The sequence below is a fragment of the Halichoeres trimaculatus genome, unplaced genomic scaffold (genome assembly GCF_033239565.1).
Source record: "Halichoeres trimaculatus isolate MK-OKI-2021-1 unplaced genomic scaffold, fHalTri1.1 fHalTri1_scaffold_5, whole genome shotgun sequence".
Lineage (NCBI taxonomy): Eukaryota > Metazoa > Chordata > Actinopteri > Labriformes > Labridae > Halichoeres > Halichoeres trimaculatus.
Window position 1 is genome coordinate 7727107 of NW_027437183.1, and position 19814 is coordinate 7746920.

General features: G+C 39.1%; 1 protein-coding gene across 1 annotated transcript in view; it reads left to right on the forward strand.

The window, feature by feature from the left end:
* The first annotated feature begins 229 nt into the window (after window positions 1–229).
* Window positions 230–19814, forward strand: part of smarca2 (SWI/SNF related BAF chromatin remodeling complex subunit ATPase 2) — a 67210-nt gene continuing 47625 nt past the window's right edge. Inside the window, exons 1-14 of the mRNA XM_074669747.1 lie at window positions 230–350; window positions 2246–2509; window positions 3532–3661; window positions 4152–4550; window positions 5354–5455; window positions 6716–6968; window positions 9397–9523; window positions 9797–9970; window positions 11508–11681; window positions 12934–13104; window positions 15694–15744; window positions 17791–17921; window positions 18735–18792; window positions 19088–19182. Of these exons, the coding sequence (XP_074525848.1) occupies window positions 2276–2509; window positions 3532–3661; window positions 4152–4550; window positions 5354–5455; window positions 6716–6968; window positions 9397–9523; window positions 9797–9970; window positions 11508–11681; window positions 12934–13104; window positions 15694–15744; window positions 17791–17921; window positions 18735–18792; window positions 19088–19182 (2099 nt within the window). The 5' untranslated portion in view covers window positions 230–350; window positions 2246–2275. The remainder of the gene's footprint in view (window positions 351–2245; window positions 2510–3531; window positions 3662–4151; window positions 4551–5353; window positions 5456–6715; window positions 6969–9396; window positions 9524–9796; window positions 9971–11507; window positions 11682–12933; window positions 13105–15693; window positions 15745–17790; window positions 17922–18734; window positions 18793–19087; window positions 19183–19814) is intronic.

A 19814-nucleotide genomic window follows, 5' to 3' on the forward strand; every position in this document is an offset into this window, starting at 1 on the left:
ATTCTAACATGCATCCTTTGAAAACGTTTTCTCCTTATTAGTATCAAACTTTCATAAAGTATCGCCGTGTTGCAGTTATGGCCTCTCAACTCTGAAGTTACAGTAACATTTACAGGGCGGTTAACACGCCCAAGAAGCAACACAAGATGATTGGCGAGTCACTCAGCCAATCACTGTGAAGTGAGGCGGGACTTCCTTTGACATTGACAAATCAGTAATGGCGATAGGAGAGAAAGTTTAATATGTCAGCAAAAACAACACGAAGGGGGAGTGAACTTATGGACAGCAGTCATATTTAGAAGAAATATAACATTTCATCAGATTGTGTGCAGTTGCAGCTCAGCTGAAAGGTAAAAAGACCAACAGAGCTTCAGTTTTGATATATATTAACACGCTATCTCTCAGTGTGCTGCTAAGTGTCCAAACTTTCTGACAGGAGGTTTTGTAACCCAGCGGCTCATTGCTATGCTAACTAACGTGAGCTAGCCGTTAGCGGAGTTCCTCAACGGCTGCAGCGAGACTTAAACATCATATTTCTTTGTTCTATGTCGCTGTATGCATCCAAATTTGACACTTAAGTCAGTATATGATACCAAAAGACGTCGACAAGCCGATGTCAGGTCTTTGACTTTCACTGAAACTTTGATTTTGTCAGCACATCCGTGATGGCCACCAGTTTTTTGGGGAAGCCATGATCCAATCAGAGCGAGTTGAACAGAGTGACAGCTACCGAGCTAATGTAACTGTACAGGGAAAACGACAAAACAACGATACAACGCCAACGTTAGCCAAATTATGTGTCCGTTATCGCGTTATGTAAACTGTGAACTGTTATAGGAACATTCTGTCATCATAAATTGTGTTAAGATGACAGAAACAGACGCTGTAAATAGGTTTAACGGTTACTCCAGCTATATAACATTGACAGCTCTGCTTCTTCTTCTTCATCATCATCATCATCATCATCATCATCATCATCATCATCATCATCATCATCTCCAAAAGCAATCATATTAAAGAGGTTCAGTAAAAGTAATTATTGTGTATTTAAACAGGTATAATTAGCTTATTGTCTACATTAAAAAAATCGTTAACTTTTATACAACTTGTTTCAGATTTAAATTATTTTATTGTCACTTTTTATAAGTACAGAGAAATTGTAGCAGCTGGGTTGCAAAATACAGCCATGTAAAAATAAACAATAATAATGAACTAACAATAGATACAAAACTATACAACTGTACAACTAGCGTGTTATTACAGGAAGAAAAAAATAAACAACATAATGTAAGCACCAGAGTATAATTATGCACTGTTTTGGATTATTTTGGTTTTTAAAAATAGCACAAATCACTATTTTTTATTATGTAGAAAACAAAGACACATTTTATATACTAGTATGAAAACATATAATGTTAAAAATGCATTGTTAGAATAATATAACAAGAAATTTAAGCAGTTAGGGTTTTATTAAGTACTATTTTTTAATTAAAGGTATAGAAAAAAAATTATTCCAAGATTATAAAGAAAATTAATATCCTTAATATCCCAGGCCTCGGGATATTTGGTTTGGGATATTTGGTTAGGGATATTCTTATAAAGTAAATAATCTTGTCCTTACCTAGCCATGACTCTAACTGAACATTTCAAGTCACACTGCATCTCCTTGCGTCTCAATAACACAGCATCCCACTGAAATTATTCCACTGATATTCTAAAAAGCTTCAGTCAACACAGTTGAAGTCATCTGTTTTTATAACAGTGGTCTGATGCTCTGTCACTGACCATCTTAGGCGCATAGTGCAATTTATTTTTATGTGAGTAGATATTGACACTTTCTATCTTATTACTTGCTGCCACTCCAGTTTTCCAGTGTTAACCCAGCGATTAACCTAACTGAACACTGAAGCCGCCTCTGTCTATCTGCACTCACACACACTTAAAGCACACAGGAGAGGTGCTGGTACAGACAGTTATCTCTCTCATGCTCATATTAGTTTTAAGCAGACTTGTGCTTTACATAACAGGAAAATCCAGTTGCAACGTTTTGTACACTAATTATGAGACATTTCCTGTTGATCCACAGACAATCGTGCTTCAAACTGAAGCATTATCCAACATGCTTCATACATAAAATAATCAGCTGAAAAAGGAGCATCTTGGAAAATGTATTTGTGTTATTGGTGGTTCTGGAGTTTAATTGTCATGTCATTGTTAACATTCTGTTCCTCTCCTCTGTCTAAAGCTGTCTGGAGTCCTTCCAGCAGCCCAGTAGATGTCCACCCCATTAGACACTTCAGGTGGTATGTCTCATCCAGGCCCTTCTCCAGGGGCAGGTCTGTCCCCAGGGCCCATCTTGGGTCCCAGCCCTGGACCAGACCCCTCACCAGGCTCTGTCCACAGCATGATGGGACCAAGTCCTGGACCTGGAACACCCAACGCGCCTCATGGCATGCAGAGCCAGGGGCAGAGTGATTACTCTCAGGACGCAATGTATCCTATGCACAAGGTAGAGTGGGACAGCTGCTACTGATCAGTCTTTTTAAGACAAATCTGCACAAGAGCAGTGTTGAATGAGTTATTTTAAAACCTGAGTGGCCGCAAAAGACTTGCTCATTATTTTTATTGAGAAACTTGTGACAAGAGCATGACTAATAAAATCTGCCTGACCAACAAATCAACTTGTGTTAGGTCACTGCAGATGTACTCCATCTGTGCAACAACTGTTTATTTGATGAAAAGAATAGCCTGTACATATAAAACAAAATTTGTCATCGAGTAGGTCAAGTGAACACTTTTTTTTATGTTTTGGGCTATTTTTAGATCATTGACTCTTAACTTACTACACTTCAAGTAAGAGCATTAAAACTGAATATTCAAAGTGTAACAATTGGAGCCCGACCCATATGGGATTTTTGGGGCCAATGCGGATACTGATACTGGGGGCAAAAAGAAGCCGATATCCGATATATCAACTGATATCCAATGTATCGGCTAATATATGATAAATTAATTGATATACACAGGACAAATACTGTATATGAACACAAACTATTACTAGCTATTGAAATGTTCCATCTTCCATTTAATGCATGGGCCTAAACTAGATTTTAAGTAACAATGTAGCTGCTTTCAAAACATGCAATAAATACAATTACATCAAAATACATTGAAACATTTTCAAAAATTATTTCAACGAAGACAAAAACTTGTGAATTTATAAGCCCAGGTTAATCCTGCATGGCATTATGAAGTGAGACGCTGTGTAGTAGCCTTATATTAATTAACACACAGGAGCAGGAGCAACAGAATCTCCGTGGCGCAAATTTTTTTATAATCGGTTACATTTTGGCCGATGTTGATTAATCAGTGACAGGCTATAATCGACCCGCCTGATTAATCGGTCGGGCTCTAGTAACAATCTTACAAAAAGAATGAGACAAGTGGCTTTGCCCCAAGCAAGGTTGAATAATTCTCTTTTTATGAGAAGAAGTGCTGAAATGATTAATCTTTTTTTGTGCTTTTGTTTAGCCCATGGAGGGAATGAATGACAAGACCATGGCAGATGCGATGCACTTTGGTCATATGAAAGGTGTGGGGATGAGAACCCTGCATAGTGGTATGGGGCCTCCTCAGAGTCCTATGGACCAGCACAGTCAAGGTACCTTTTCACTTTGTTTCCTGAAGGCTCACTAAACTGGCAGAATATGATTAAATAAATGGTGTTAAGTGTGGTGCTTGTTGTGAGTTATTAGAATTAGAAACCTGATTGGGACTCAAAGGCAGAAGCTCCTGGGCTTCTTTGCTTTAATCCCTTTAAAGTAGCTCCTCAAAGATTCTTATAATTAGAAATGGTCCAACCAATTAAGTAAAATTCTTTCTTCAACATTTCTAGTTAATCTTTAGAGAGAAAGACTTAGGGAAATTAATGAAGAAAAGCAAAGATTTGAGAAAAGCTTAGCTGATGTGCCACTGTGTGTTTAAACACATCTTCTCCTATTGTGCCTGGTATTAACTTTGCAACCCCTGAGATCGGATTTACTTCCTTTTAATTAAGCTCTGATTCCTAGATGAGGGTACACAGCCTCAGGATCATTATGTATTTTTTGGGTGTGTGATAGTGTTTTGAAACTCTCCTCTGCCTGCTTTAGGATACATGTCCCCCCATCCCTCCCCCATGAGTGTCCACGAGCATGCTTCCAGTCCCATGTCCGGAGGAGGTGGAGGTGGTGGTCCCACTCCGCCCCACATACCTCCCTCCCAGTCAGGCCCGATGATGCCCATGGATCCACAGGGAGCCATGCCCAACATGAGCCAGCAGGGTCGAGGACCTTCTGCTTTCAGTCCGGTCCAGCTTCAGCAGCTCAGAGCTCAGATCCTGGCCTACAAAATCCTGGGACGTGGCCAGCCTCTGCCTGAAAACCTCCAACTGGCTGTTCAGGGTAAGAGGAGTCTACCCACAATGCAGCAGCAGCAGCAACATCAGCATCAACAACAACAACAGCAGCAGCAACAGGCTCCCAGTGCCAGTCCTTACAACAGACCTCATGGTAAGATGTTTGGAATCTAGACTATTAACTAGATTGACTAGATTTAGTTTTTTTCTTTATTTGATGACCCAGTAAAACTGATCTGATCTCTCTTGACACTTTGAAATGAGGCCTCTGTCCCTCATGACAGGTGAGCCAGGCCACCTGAAAACACAGATGCTTCATTTCTCAGTACTGCCAAGAAATTTAACCTTAGAGCTACACATGTAACCTTCTCTGTCAGTTGAATTGGCCATGGATGGACAGTGTGTCAGCTTGCATTAAACAGACTGTGTAATTTAATCATGGATCTAAATCATTTTCAGGTCTCCAGAACATTTCTTACTAGAAATCTGTAGTTATTGAGAAATAAGCAATTTGAGCCTTTAAGTGTGACATACAATTGATATAAGAAAATGTGTTTTTTTCTTCCAGTCTTAAAGATGGAATAACTTTTTTTCCCCACATTAAAATAATGTGTTTAACAAAAGTTATTTCATGCAAACCCAAATCAATTCTTTTCAGACATTTCGCTGTGATTGCTATTCAATATCTTCTTTTGTTGCTACATTTTTTTATGGTATTTAAGTTTTTAATGAGTTTAGAAATTGACTGAGACATTTTTAAAAGATGCGCGTAGCCTGCAGTTGTATAGAAGAAGAAGAACATTGAAAATAAGCAATCAGGAGAAATATTGAATACATTTTTTGCTTGGAGAAGCTACCATCAAAATGATTTATCCTCACCCATGTTTTATTTTTAATAAAACAGACTCATAATTCTGCATAGTATTTGTCTAATAAAGTTGTTTAATGTGTTTAAAGGTATGCCAATGGCACCCATGGGTGGTCCACAGTCAAGTCCCTGTCCTACCCCAGTCATGCAAGGGCACAATCAAAGCACAGGACCAAAGCCTTGGTCTGATGGTAAGTATGTACTGTTGGTGTTAATACCACAGACTACTCAATATGAAAGATCTTTTCAGATTTATTTACAGAAATGGGATAAAATGTTGAAATGGACTTTGTGAGATCACATTAAATTATTATTATTTTTCTCAAAGGAGATACAGAAAAACACCCATATACAAAATATTTTTGCTACAATTAATCTTATTCTTTGTTACTATGATATGTTTAAGAAGCATATTGAAACAGGATGGTTCGATACAACCTTTCTTAGCGTCAGTAACAATTATTTAAACTTTATTTTTGTGTCGCAGTAAGAAGCACAAAATTTAAACGGTGCACATATGAATTTTACAGACAAAAAAACAACTGAAATTCATATTTAGTCTTTACAACCCCGTAGAAACACTTGATAGACCCTCTAATGCTGTTCAGGCCAGACTTTTCCAATCTAGTATGCAATCTAAAAACTCACCCACAGATGCCACCAGATCCTTCAAACTGCACTTTTAACTCTGCGTGTGCACCAAGGCCACAGTGGACTTCATTAGTGGGTTACTATACACCTTTTCATTCAACACATCAGTCTGAACACTCACCGGGACACACCCTGCTGTTTGATGTACAGTCTTACATCAGATTCTCTTTGAAAGGAGACCAAAGTGAATTCCGTGAAACCGCATGAGACCCTGTAGAAAAATGCTGCAATCAGGTGTTGAAATCAAATATGGTGTTACAGCTCAGGCTTTGAAGCTGACCATTTTATTTTCTGCTGCTAAGGTCTTATTTTACTCAAAGAACAATTTGCATTTGTTGCTACTCATCTGGACAGCTTCCTACAGAGAAAAACAATAATTTTCTCTCAAAGGAAAGAGATAAGTGCACAGTCAATGAAGACAAACATCCAAACTTTGAGATAAACATAATAACATCAGGACCCACTGTAATTTCATGGAAACTCAGCCAGTATGTTAAATTGAATGAATACTTTTGTGAAAACAGTTTCAGTGGTAGGGGACATCCAGTCGTCAAAAGTCTCTAGTTGGTTTCCTTTTACACAATTATTTCCATACCCTGCTCTTCTAAGTGACATGCATGTACATCCTCTAAATTTCGGGCTTATAAAGTTTTGTTTTGTTTCCTTCTTAATAAACTTCATATCTATTCCCTGTGGCCTCTAGTGGTAAGAGCTTTCAAATTAAAAGTAAAACAGGTGTATTAAAAAAAAGCAAAATAAATCTGAATCAACTTATTAATAGATGAGTCTTTGGTCTTTAGGTCAGGGCGTTGAAAATCAAGCCAACATCCAGAAGCACCTCACCCCTGTAGCCAGTGGACGCCCATCGCCTGCACCCCCTCAGGCCTCTGCTGTGCCAGCTGGTCCCGCGCCCGGCAGCTCAGTGACGCCCCAGCCTCCAGGGCAGCAGGTGTCCCCCATGCTCCAGATGCAGCAGAAACAGAACCGCATCACACCCATCCAGAAGCCTCAGGGCCTGGACCCTGTGGGCATCCTACAGGAGAGGGAGTACAGGTATTTTAATGTCTTTATTAACTATATCATTCTGCACATCACTTCACATTCATTTCATTAACAACCCCACCTGGAGACCTCGTCTGGCAGCCTCCAGTGAACAGTAATCATCAAACCAGTCATTAAATGACCTCTTCAGTTATGAACCTGCTAAAAAAATTATATTGTTGTTGCTCTTTTGAGTTACTGTTGAAAATTACCATAATTACATCAAAAATTAAAACAATCCCTTTTCACTCATTATAAACTGTTCAGAGCTTGAAATAAAAGTTAATGCGCTTGTCAGAGTTCATTAGTGACAACGAGGTGAGGTCTGGATTTCAGATTTAGATAATGATATCGGAGTTCTGACAAAACAAAAGCCCCCACCAGAGCTTGAAAATATTTGAGACACTTCAGAACCAGTGCACCATTAATCCCAGTGCTCTTTACTTTGAAGCAGAGCAAGCTATCGTGAGTTTTTCTTTTTGATGTTGGTTTCTTGCTGAAAACGGTAGCAGCACAATCTTGCTGTTAAGAATGCTAAGCCAGAGTTTCCCCACATATAGACACTACCTTTCCCTTCTCTACATGCGATTTCCATGATCTAGACATAATCTGACGAATGGTGCTCTCATTCCTTTTCACAACCAAGCAGAGCCACACTTTGTTTCCTTTCAAAGTAAAAGCATAGCAGTCTTTTTGGTTGAGTGTATTGTTAACATCCCAAAGTTGAAATAAAGTTAGGGGCCATTTACAAAAGAACTGTGTCAGGGTGAAATGCAAAAGTTTTGTTGCTTTTCGGCCTCACATTTACATGTAAACAGCGTTTTAGCTGACCTAAAATGTAAACTTTAGAAAACGGCCTCTAGAGTGGAATTTTTCTGAAACGCTGCAGCCACCGTTGCCGTGTAAACACTAAGCCTACTGAATCTACTGACTGCCCTTTAGCAAAATGTACATCTGTTGCTCCACTTCTGCGCTTAATATTCACCAATACACCAGATGATTGGCTCAACTCTACTTCAGTGGAGATCTACCAAAAGCCGCTTCTGTATGAGTCAGTTATGGCACCACCTACAGGCCTGGCATGCTTACTCCAGCGTTTTTTGTCCATCAGCGTTTCCGTGTATACACAGATTTTTTTTCAGGCTAAACTTTGTCGTGTAAACGGGGCCTTAGATCAAAAGTGGCACAGCAGTGTCTTTGCTTCATGGAGAGATGTGTATTCTGCGGCTCCTGGACAAAGACAAAGTCATAATCTGATCCCATCCACACAGATTGATGATGTGACTTTCACAAAAAAAATCATGTCTAGACACAAAAGGTTGCTTTAATAATGTGAAAAACATTTTGTGTTGGTGCCAAATGGTCATTGGTGGAAGTGATGTGAATACACAATCACAACTCTCTGATGCTTGCTGTGATATGAGCCAACAGGTTTTTTTATTTTGTGAAAACAGAGACAGCTGATGGAGATATGACGAGATCCCACAGGCCCTGATCTTACTCTGGCCCTCGGGCTTGTTTTTTTCTGCTGAAAATTTCAAGGCTCTTGTTTTGATAGTCTGGTCCCTGTGGTCTCCAATCACCTTCCATAACCTGCTTTGGTGCAGAATAGCTCAGAGACAAGAGAGACGACCTCTCTTCACCCCCTCAGTCCAATAAAGACATCTGTAAATTCTGTTCTTTAGGTGAAACTGCTCTGTACTCATTGTACCACACATCTGAGGAGCCCTGACAGCCGGAAAAAGCAAATAATAAAACAAAGCTTCATGCTGAGTTCCCCTGGGCTGCATGAGAAAATGACATATTTATGCTCTGTACAGAATTCTCTGTATGACTTGTCTGCCCGTCATCGTCGGCACTCCAAAAACTTTTGTAGATCACTGAAGCTTCTTCTTTTGTTGTGCAGGCAGAAGGTCAGAGAGGGTTTGGTGATGATTATTTTAAGAGTCCCCACAAACCTTTTGTGTACATTTTTATAACGGTGTAAATATTTGAATGACAGATTCATATCCAGTCAAAGAATGACCTTCAGAGGCCAAGCTCCACAAGACAACATTTTTCCACTTTTGTATTATTGTTCAAAGAATCAATAAGTTGTCAGCTTTCAAAGCGGAGGTTTCCTCAGCAGAAAGGTCAGGTTACTTATAACACAGCTCAGGGTTTGACTTTATATCGCTGCAGTTTTTGCTCTTTGTCATTCATTGATGCTTCTTTTCAGCCCATCAAAAGCAATGTGCCCCAGAAAATCTTTTTTTTTAGCTGTTATCGTTTCACTGTTGAAAAAAAGCTCAGTGACTGCTATGCTATTTAGGATCAAAAGTTAAACTTTTTGAATCAGGAAGTATCTAAATCCATGAGGTTTTGTGTATGTTGTTCAAAAAGAAACCCCCCCCTCTCTCATGTGTGAATGTTGACCTGCCATCTTCACCACACTTTCTAGATTGCAGGCTCGGATTGCACATAGAATCCAGGAGCTGGAGAGTTTGCCAGGATCTCTGCCACCTGACCTGAGGACTAAAGCCACCGTGGAGCTTAAGGCTCTGCGCCTGCTCAACTTCCAGCGACAGGTATGCAACTTTGTCATGTCCACATGACTGTGTCATCTCGATATGTAATTTTTTTGCTATTGCATCTTCTTGAGATATATTATATGTTATTCTTGAGCTCATAAATTACACTTTGTTATAAAATAGTTTTTAGATGTTTAACTAAATTTTGCCTCATACGCTTAATTTATGAAAAATTGTTAAACACGTCAAATTTATGGATGTTTTTACATTTTTTTACAGTATCTATATATCTTGAAATGCACCCTGACGTGAAACCTTCTGTATCTTTAGCTGAGACAGGACGTGGTGGCATGCATGAGGCGAGACACCACCCTGGAGACAGCTCTCAACTCAAAGGCGTACAGACGCAGCAAGCGTCAGACGCTGAGGGAGGCCCGCATGACAGAGAAGCTGGAGAAGCAGCAGAAACTGGAACAGGAGAAGAAACGCAGACAGAAACATCAGGTGAAACATTGTTATTTGTCTTTTTCAAATGTCTAATGTGGAATTGAACCCAGACATGATTTTAATCACCCTGCAGCCAAACTCTGGTTTGTACGATGCTGTCATTATGTAGTCATTTTCATCATTCATCATCTGCTTTATATTCTTCAAGAAGACCATACTGATGCTGCACTGTTTATCAAACTTCAAAGGGGACATATCATGCTGATCCCTGATTTAATACTTACATATAATATAATAAATTTGAAAACAAGACCTTTCACCCCCTGAATTTTCAAAAAATGAGATATTGTATTTTTTCTGATATCCTAGAACGAGATTTGATGCCTCTGAAAATAGGTCTGCTTGGCTTTACATGGTGAATTAGCAGTCAAAACACTGTAGTTTTAGCAGATGTCGTAATACTTGTGAGACTGTGATATTTGCATGCTTGTTCTGACATGCACTGTGAACGTGGACCACAATAATGCTGTGGTAATAACATAGTGACAAACTGACGGTAGAGGCAATCTTTAGACTACACTTTCAGCATGATGGATAAAACAGACAGAGAAAAGTGAAGGAGCAGGATGGAGCCCTATTATAGAAATAGTTCATTGGTGAAGTCTGCCTATATTTCCACGTATAAACTATACATGTTACAGTACCGGTTTGACTCACCACACTGAAGCGTCTTGAGATGATCTGTGTCCAGGTGGATTTTCTTCCTCCTGAGCTGCAGAACCGGCTGGGTCTGACTCGGGGTCCAATACAAAAGGATGTATCCTACACTCTGCCATTTTATTAGTGCTATTAATGCCTTACGGTTAAGTTTTGGCAAACAGCATACCCGCTCGGTCAGTAGGGCGATTTTGTAAATACTGCCATGCTGCAAAAACCGCCCCCTGGCTCTACCCCCCACCCCTCTGATAGAACTGACCAATCAGAGCCCAAAGGGCTGTTACGTTGCGAGGTTACTGGAGGTCATTCTCAAAACGGAGCGTTTCAACGAGATCTTCAGAATGGCCTAAAATGAGGATATTGAGAACGCTATTGTGGGGCAATGAAGGAACTAAATGACTTGTACTGAGGGCAGAAATGCTTTACAGGCATCCTAATCTGGCATAGTGAAAAGGAGAAACAAGCATGATATGTCCCCTTTAACAGCCGCATTGTTTTACAACAGGTGGTATTTTATATGTTTCTGCAATTTGCCGTGGATGACCTGGAAACTGATTTTGCTATGATAAAAAACAGAACTGCCAATCACCGTTAAGCTAAGCTGATGTGTTCTCCCTGCTCCAGATCACGAAGTTAAACTGAAGTGACAGTGAAAACATAAAAACAGACATCAGACGTCTTTTCCCTGACAGTGGGCATCCACCGTCAAAACAAAATTTAACAGTGTTGGAAAGTGAAGGCTCCTGAGTGACTGCATCAAACACTCTCTGTGCTCAAACAAATCACTTTAAAGTGGAGTCTGACATCACGGCCCTCAATGATTTTTACTTGTTTGCCATTGCTTATCCATCAACTGGTTTCATGACTTGTTTTTCAGGAATATCTCAACAGCATCCTTCAGCATGCTAAAGACTTCAAAGAGTACCACCGCTCAGTGTCTGGGAAAATACAGAAACTCACCAGAGCCATCGCCAACTGGCACACCAACACTGAGCGAGAACAGAAGAAGGAGACGGAGAGGATTGAGAAGGAGAGGATGAGGAGGCTGATGGTGAGAAGTCAAAACACTTACCTTATATCACATATGGAGCAGAACACTAGAGATTTCTATCCTGGTCACACCAACAACATCTGTTTAGTTAACCACAAAGCTGTATTTACTTTTTTACTTCCTGCTATAACTGAGCAGAAGTGTTGCAAACATTTAGAATATGATAATAAATAATAAATCAGAGGAAAGGAATTTTACAGCTCAAAGCTCTTCTTATATTACATAGTTTATTGATGCTTCTCTCTCTGCGGCTTACTGCCTTTGAAGTAAAATGACTCCTAAGCTCCTATATCTCTTCCCACACTACAGATGCAGTGAACTCACTGATACATCTCACTTAAGATTATTTATTTCTCAATGAAAACACCCTCAAAAAAGATGTTTAAAATAGTTATAGATAATGAATATGTGGGAATTCAGAGAACAGAACGGCAGAATAAAATACTTTGGGTACAGACAGTAGTAGGTATTCAGTGCTTTGGGAGGTCACGACCTTGTCAGAAATTATGTCCCACTGCAGGCGATTGTTTGTGTTTGACCTGTACTCACACACACTGTTGATTCGTCTTTGGTGTAAGCAAAGGATGTTCCCCAGGTAGAGCCTTCAGGAAAAATGTATTTGGTTTCATCAACTTGTATCTCCAGAGTAGGAAACAACAAAGAGGAAAGAAGAAAAGAGAGAAAAACAGCTCTGCCTGTCATCAGCCATCACAGCGTGGCTGGGAGTTTTATTTACAGCGAGTTTACAGGGTATTTCAGGGTAATGCCTGTCAAATGTCCTGTAAACTGATTCAAACATTTATCACAAACAGATCCTCTGGGTAATTTCTTGGCAAAGTTTGACTTCACAGTTTAAAAGGTGCTTTGATTTATTCTGTCTTTATTTAATCTTTATTTCACTTGTAATATGTTGCTGATGTATAAAATCTTTTTTATGGAGAAGTCATGGCCAAGACAGCAGCAAAAAGTTTCATACAAGAAAACAAGAAATCAGCAGCAACCATTACATCAGTAATTACATCATACATCAGACTTGGAGGCATCTTAGTCAGAAATATTATTTCCCAATATTTATTCCATATTAATAAGTATTTATTTGCTCCAAGATGACAGGTGCAATAGCACCTAACATACAGACCAACAGGCTCTGAAAGAATGCTCTATAACTGGAACATAATTTTCACAGTTGATAAACTGAAGACATTATCTGTTTCTCTCTCATCATCACCTTTTGTCCCTTTTCCCCTCCCAGGCAGAGGATGAGGAAGGCTACCGGAAACTCATTGACCAAAAGAAAGACAAGCGTCTGGCCTACCTGCTGCAGCAGACAGACGAGTACGTGGCTAACCTCACTGCCCTTGTGTACGAACACAAAGCTGCCCAGGCTGCCAAGGAGAAGAAGAGGAGGAAGAAGAAGAAGAAGGTAGGACATGAAACAGAATTATGCATCCAGAGGATGTACTTCACGTTAATGGATCCTGTTTTTTTTATTCTGCAAGCTTCTGAAAATCAGTTGAAAGTTTGTCTTGAAGGTCAGGGCTTTGAAATGCTTTTTCCTGTTGAATGAGAGAATACTTGTAAAATGCAAAGTGTCGGACCTCCTCTCAATGCTGTCTGGCTTATTCACCTGTGTAAGGCATTCAGCTTTGAACATTGGACTCAGTTTTATTTTTTGCGGGGTCTACAAAAAATAGATTTTTCAGCTTTCTGCTCAAAAAGCAAACACAGTTTGGTCCAACGAGTGAGTAGGGGTGTAACACAATGGCCAACTGACGATACAATACAGGGCTCATGATACAAAATAATTTTCTCAACATCATAGAAAAAATTCACAATTAAAAAGCACACCACTTTTTTTTTTCATGATGCTTGTTTTTTCACTACTTCCTCAAAGAATTGATTCTTATGTCCGACATAAATTGGATCATTATCTTTTCGAATTAAGAGTAATATTAGGTTTTATAATATATCTATTGCATTACAGCACCATAAATAGCGCAGTGTTCTTCTGTTATATTAATGTCCTGTCCTAATGAAAAATGATGCCCATCCACAAAAGCTGTTCCAGAAATAGGACAGACTGGGTGAATAAATCAAACGCACCCTTCCCAACACAGTGTGTGGTGAAGCAAACCACCACCCGTGAGAAACGCTAGCATTTAACACGATGGGGCTAACAGTTAGCACAAGCACTGTAGCTTTTGCTCACACGAGCAACAGCTGATGAGGAGGAGTATGATTGGACAGCGTTTTCTCAAACTCTGACACAGAGACATCATGTTGAGGAAGAGCGAACTGATGAGACTGGCAGTTTGATGCTGCCTCACTGTGGTTTTGATCAAACTTTACTAGAGTTTGTTACGTTAAGACGGTTGCATGTCAAAGTTATGATCTCCTAAAGAACAGTAGCCTTCTGTGCCCTGATGAACGCAAAGGAGAGTGTGTGAGGAGAAGCACAGATTTGGACTGATGTGTCTTCTGCAAATCTGTACTTCACATAACTTTGCAAAAACTTTGTGTGAGTTATACAGAGCTATTGTTTGTATTTATATACTTCACATTATCAGCACCAGACTTAATATTTTGTGTCGAGTACCAGCAGTCATGCACTAGAATTGGGCCCTTAATTTATTTTTTAAGCAATTTTATTTTGTGCATCTTTGATTTTATTTTGCTGTTGATTTTTATTTCGCAAAATTTCATACCATTACATTTCATTACACCCCTACCAATGAATATCTCCGCTATTCCAGTGTTTCTCAAAGTGGGGTCCCAGAACCCACAGGGGTCCGTGGACTATAGCTACGGGGTCCACGGAACTATTTAAAAACCAGTTATTAAAGTGTGCTATATATCTGAAAAAGGAAATCAACAAACTGGGATCTCTTGCACTAATAAAAGCAGCAATTTTTCCCGATACAGCCGCTCAATTTAGTTATGTGACATGTCTATCACTTCGTAGTGTACAACAATAGGAAAAAAAAACTCTAAACAAAAAAAATAAAAAAATGGTGCAGTGGTGTGCACAGACCTTTGAAGGGCAGGGGCGAAAAGTAAAAAAGATTTAAAAAACGCACAGTGTGTGTTTTTGCCACCCAAAAGGACAGTATGTCATATTTTAACCACCCAAGGGGGCAGTTAAGTGTGTTTTACCAACCAGGAGGGCACTTTTTGTAAATGTTTTGGCTTCAGAGAGGTCACTTTAGGGCCACAAGGGGGGGGTGACCCACCCCCAACCCCTCTCTGTGCACACCACTGCCCTGGAGGTAACATTTCCTCCAAGTTTACTAAAGGAATTACTAAGAAAGTATAAAAACTGCCTAATTCTATTGTTGCAAAACACTACATAGTATATTATTGCATAGTATTTATATCAAGCTAACCATTGTTACGATAATGAGGGGGTCCTTGGAAAAATGTCTAACCTTAAAGGGGTCCATGGTCGAAAAAAGCCTGAGAATCCAACCTATCCAACCTCACCTAGAATAATGATATTCACCTCGCCTCTTTGTTGATATAACGTCATGACTCATTACTTTGTTTAAAAAACTACAGAGCCTTTTGTCATTCCTCAGTTTGCTTCCTCCTCATGATAAAGCTATGAAAGGGTCTTGGACACATGAAGGTAAGTGATGTGATGGGCAGAGAGTACACACCGCCTTCCCTAATTCCACACTTCCTGTCAGAGGCCTGGAACTAATCAGTGATCTAACACCTGCAGGCTCTCAGGAGAGATCTCTGACACTGTTTCATCTGTTTGAAGAGCTGTTCACTGTGATGCATTATGTGCCAGCACAGTTGATCATGTGAAGTAATGGTTCTGGAAAAAGCAATGTTCAGAAATGAATAATGATCCCAGATGTAGGTGAAGGCAACTCAAACCACTCTTGAGCCACCATTAGTGAGAAATACTGGTGTTAGTTTCTCTGCTACTGTATATATGACTGCTGATGCTTATAACTGTGATGGAATTGCCTCTTACTGACTGTGTGTGTCTATGTTTGGTTTCTAGAAGGTGGATGGTGATGGAGAGGGAACCAGTGCCATTGGACCTGATGGAGAGGTGAGCCTTTTTACCCATGATATGTAGTGGATATTGTACAAATTGCAGGCAGTTACAGGATGTAGAATCCTGGCAGGATGAGACAAGATGAGATATATTTTTACATTTGATGGGGTGAACACCAAATAGTCCGTATTCAGCTCCTGCTCATTCTTCCCTGACAGGCCTTTAAACATGAAACATCTTTTGATGCAGCCATCAATACCTGCACTAATGGTTTAAATTTCTTAGTAGCCACCATTAACCAAATGTTCCTGTCACATGCTCCTCTGCTTTCTCTATGATCGTTGAACAGGAGAAGTTAGTTGTCTCACATCCAAAGCTAAACTTTAGCAACTTTTTTCCATTCATTAATTTGACATGACATGATCAGTCTTCCTCTGGCGTTGCTCATGTTAGTGAAAGTTAATCATCATCAAGGGATTTTGACCAAGCGTCTTTCTCACCCGGAAGATCACTAAGAAAGTCGGGTAATGAAAAGGTTTAATATCACATTACGGCAGAACTACAACTGTTCAGAATGGTTTACTTTGCTGAAACATTTCCTAAAAGTCTTTTAGAGTTGCCGTATAACAAATTTATTTGATAAAATTAATTATAGTCTAATAAAATTTCAACGTTGAGTCTTTAAAGAAAGCCAAAAGCTTAAAACATGATAGAAAAAATGGTACATGATTCATGAGACGTAAATAAGTCACAACAGCATGCAGTGACTTTAATTGTGTGGCTTAGGCCGTGTCCCTGGACTACTTATTAGATCCAAAGACAAACTTTGTAAAACAATGAAATGACCGAAATGATGTATTTCTTTACTTCGTTATCCATGCTTTCTGCGTTTTATTTCTTCTGCTTTAATCTTTGTTCCACTGGCTCTATATGAAAATTTGTAGGTGTGAACTCAAAGGAAGAACTAATCCCTCTTCAGAGAATTATAATCAAAGCCTGCAGCTGCATTCATCCAGAATAACGTTCATTAATTTCAGCTTTCATTTTCTTTCACTCTAACTGTTCATATAAAAAACAAAAGCTGCAGAACATTATTTGTAATCTATATAAATACAGATGTTCACCTCCGGATCTGTGTAATACAAATATTGTACTTACCCTCATCAGGGACATGACTACAAATGAATGTAGCTTTATAATTGGTTTGCCAAAGAGAATTGCGATGTCACCTCTAAAGGTGATGACATGTTTTGTTCACAGCTTGTTCCTGCTGGCCCTGAGAGGCCAACAGTTAACGCAGTGTCACATTTCTAACTTTCCACAAATGGATCTCAGGCTTTAATTGCTCCCCGATGTCAGAGGATATTTAACCACCCAGTGGATGTTGTGATGATAATTATTGCTCTGCTGCTGTGAGACCAAACCTGCATTTTACCTCAGTCCCTGAAATGTGCTCCAGCAGAGAAGAGTAAGAAATACTTTGAACAGTAGACAAAACAGGCAGCAATTATACCGTCAGCTGCAGACTTGTCCCTGGATGGGAGTTTAACCCACGCTGATTGAAATAGTTTGTAAATCATGCAACTGGAGTGACATAGAAGGCTGCAGAAAGCTGCCATTTCAGTCCATAAAACTTTTCCATCAGCGTAAATCAAAGCTCCTTAAACATGACCTTTAGTTTTTTCCACAATGTAGAAATTATTGCATCAATTGCTGCTCAGTCATATTTAATAGCCATTTTTAGATTACCATCTGATTTTTAGCAACATAAACAGCAAAATATTTTTCTGAGCAATGTGTAGGCACATGAAGGATTAGATTTTTAGTTTTGTTGTTTGATTGGTGGACTTAAATCATTCAATGTGGATTACAGAGCTGTTGCTTTGGGTGTAGAATTAAAAAGCCACTTGTGGTGATCAACAACAGATCAGTTTCTTTTGAATGCATGTCAATACTACAACTTTTACTTGATATGTGCAGAACTTTTTTACCACAAAAACAAAAGAACGATTATTTTCTGATCTAAGAAGGTGATCTGAGCTCTGTATTCTTTGGTCCAAATGACAGATGAGTTAATTTTGTGGTGTGTTTTCTCTGCAGCCTATGGATGAGAGCAGCCAAATGAGCGAGCTGCCGGTCAAAGTGATTCAAACAGAGACTGGGAAAGTCCTGCAGGGAACAGAAGCTCCTAAATCCAGTCAGCTGGAGGCCTGGCTGGAGATGAATCCTGGGTAAGAAGGTCCATCTCTGCTGAGACTGTATACGCCACATTTTTAGAGTAAATTGTTATTAAATACTCTCAGATGAGGTGATTTTCTCAAGTTTCTTTTCTTTGTCCTTATCAAATGAAAAATGTACTAGTACTTAAAAAGCACCATGTTAATCTGTGTTTGTTATTCACATTCAAAGTCATTCACAGACTGCTTAACATCAGCAGGAGCAACTTGGGGTTCAGTGTCTTGCTCAAAGACACTTCACCATGTCACTGACTGGAATTAAATTGGAGAGTACATTTAAGCTGCTGCTGCTCCAACTTTTTCGCTTTCAATTCCAATGCTGGACAAAATGCACTGTTCACTTTTTTACAGAACATTTTTATGAAGTAACTCAATTTATTTTATTATGTTTTGTTCTAATATATATATTCTGTTATCTGTGCAATTCCCTATCGGTATGTGTTTCCATTTTCACAGTGAAAAGATTGAGGCATGGACTCCTAAAGAAATCAAAAAATTACCAAGCAAACAAAAGAAAAGAGCCTGGAGTAAAGCCTGCAATACAAATTTATCTGTCCTGGCTAATAGTAAACAGTTTTTTTTTGTTCAGGGTCAACCAAAGTATCTCTCTCTTACTTTTCGAGCCAGATTACCACCTGTATTTAAATTTTGATGCCTTGAACACCTTACCCATGGTGTCTTTCAGTTTGCTGCTGATATATTCATTCAAAGCTGTTTTTTTGTTTGTTCCTACTGTTTTTTTCTGTGGCTGTCAGTTGTTAATGTTTTCTCTCCTCCTTGTTTTCTTCTTTGTCTTTTAATAACTAGGTATGAAGTGGCCCCGCGGTCAGACAGCGAGGAGAGCGGCTCAGAGTACGAGGAAGAGGTCAGTGACTTTCTCATTAGTGAACTCACACACAGGAGGCTTTCCTCCGCGGCAATTCTTCAAACCATGCAAATCTTATTAAATGGGATTTGGGCCACATGTGAGACCAACTCCACACATACACACACACACACTCACCGAAATCCACAAAGGGTATTTCTCTGCATTCACTCCAATGACCCTGCCTCTGAATTTTCATTATATTTCCATCAGAGAGTCTTCTCTGACTCATCTCCTCTTTTATTACAGATCATAAGTACCCTTTCAGTCACGGTTTTATCAACTTTTTCTTCAGGAGGACGAGGAGACTACCAAGGCAGAGACAGAGGAGAAGAAGATAATCGATCCCAACGGAGAAGGAAATGTGGCGACAGCCAAGCACATCATCGAGTACTGTGTTCTTTCTTTCTTTTTATTTCTCTATCTCAAACATTAGCTGTGCACAGCTTGTTGCTCTCCTGTCCTGCTTCACTTCAAAACAAAGATAAAATCCTCAATGTGAGGTGCCATCCTTGGCCTACTGAAAGTGTTGTCATATTTTCAAGCATTATTGTCAAAAAAAAAAAAAAAAAAAAAATATATATATATATATATATATATATATATATATATATATGTTGTTGAAAAACATTTTTTGGATAATATCAGAAATGTGCCAAACATTTACCTTTGTAAAAGTTTTTAAACTTTTAAACTTTAAAACTTCTGCACAATAAAAGTTAGGGCTAGGACGATATGCTATTCTTTGGATTCAGTTGTATTACGATTTTTGATTTGAATTGCGTTTCTTTGATATTTGTGGTTGTGATTTTTAAACACCAGACCAAGGAGCCATATTTTTTCATAAAATGGGTTAGGGTTAGGGTAAAATGCACATCATGTAAGTCAGAGAGTAACATTTCACCCTCTGCTGGAGAAAAGTGGTAACTTTTTCCCAATCCAGTTTGTAAACAAAGACTGAAATGAAGAATTTGAATTTGGAAAAAAAAAAATGTATATATTTTTGTTTAAGAATCCAGATT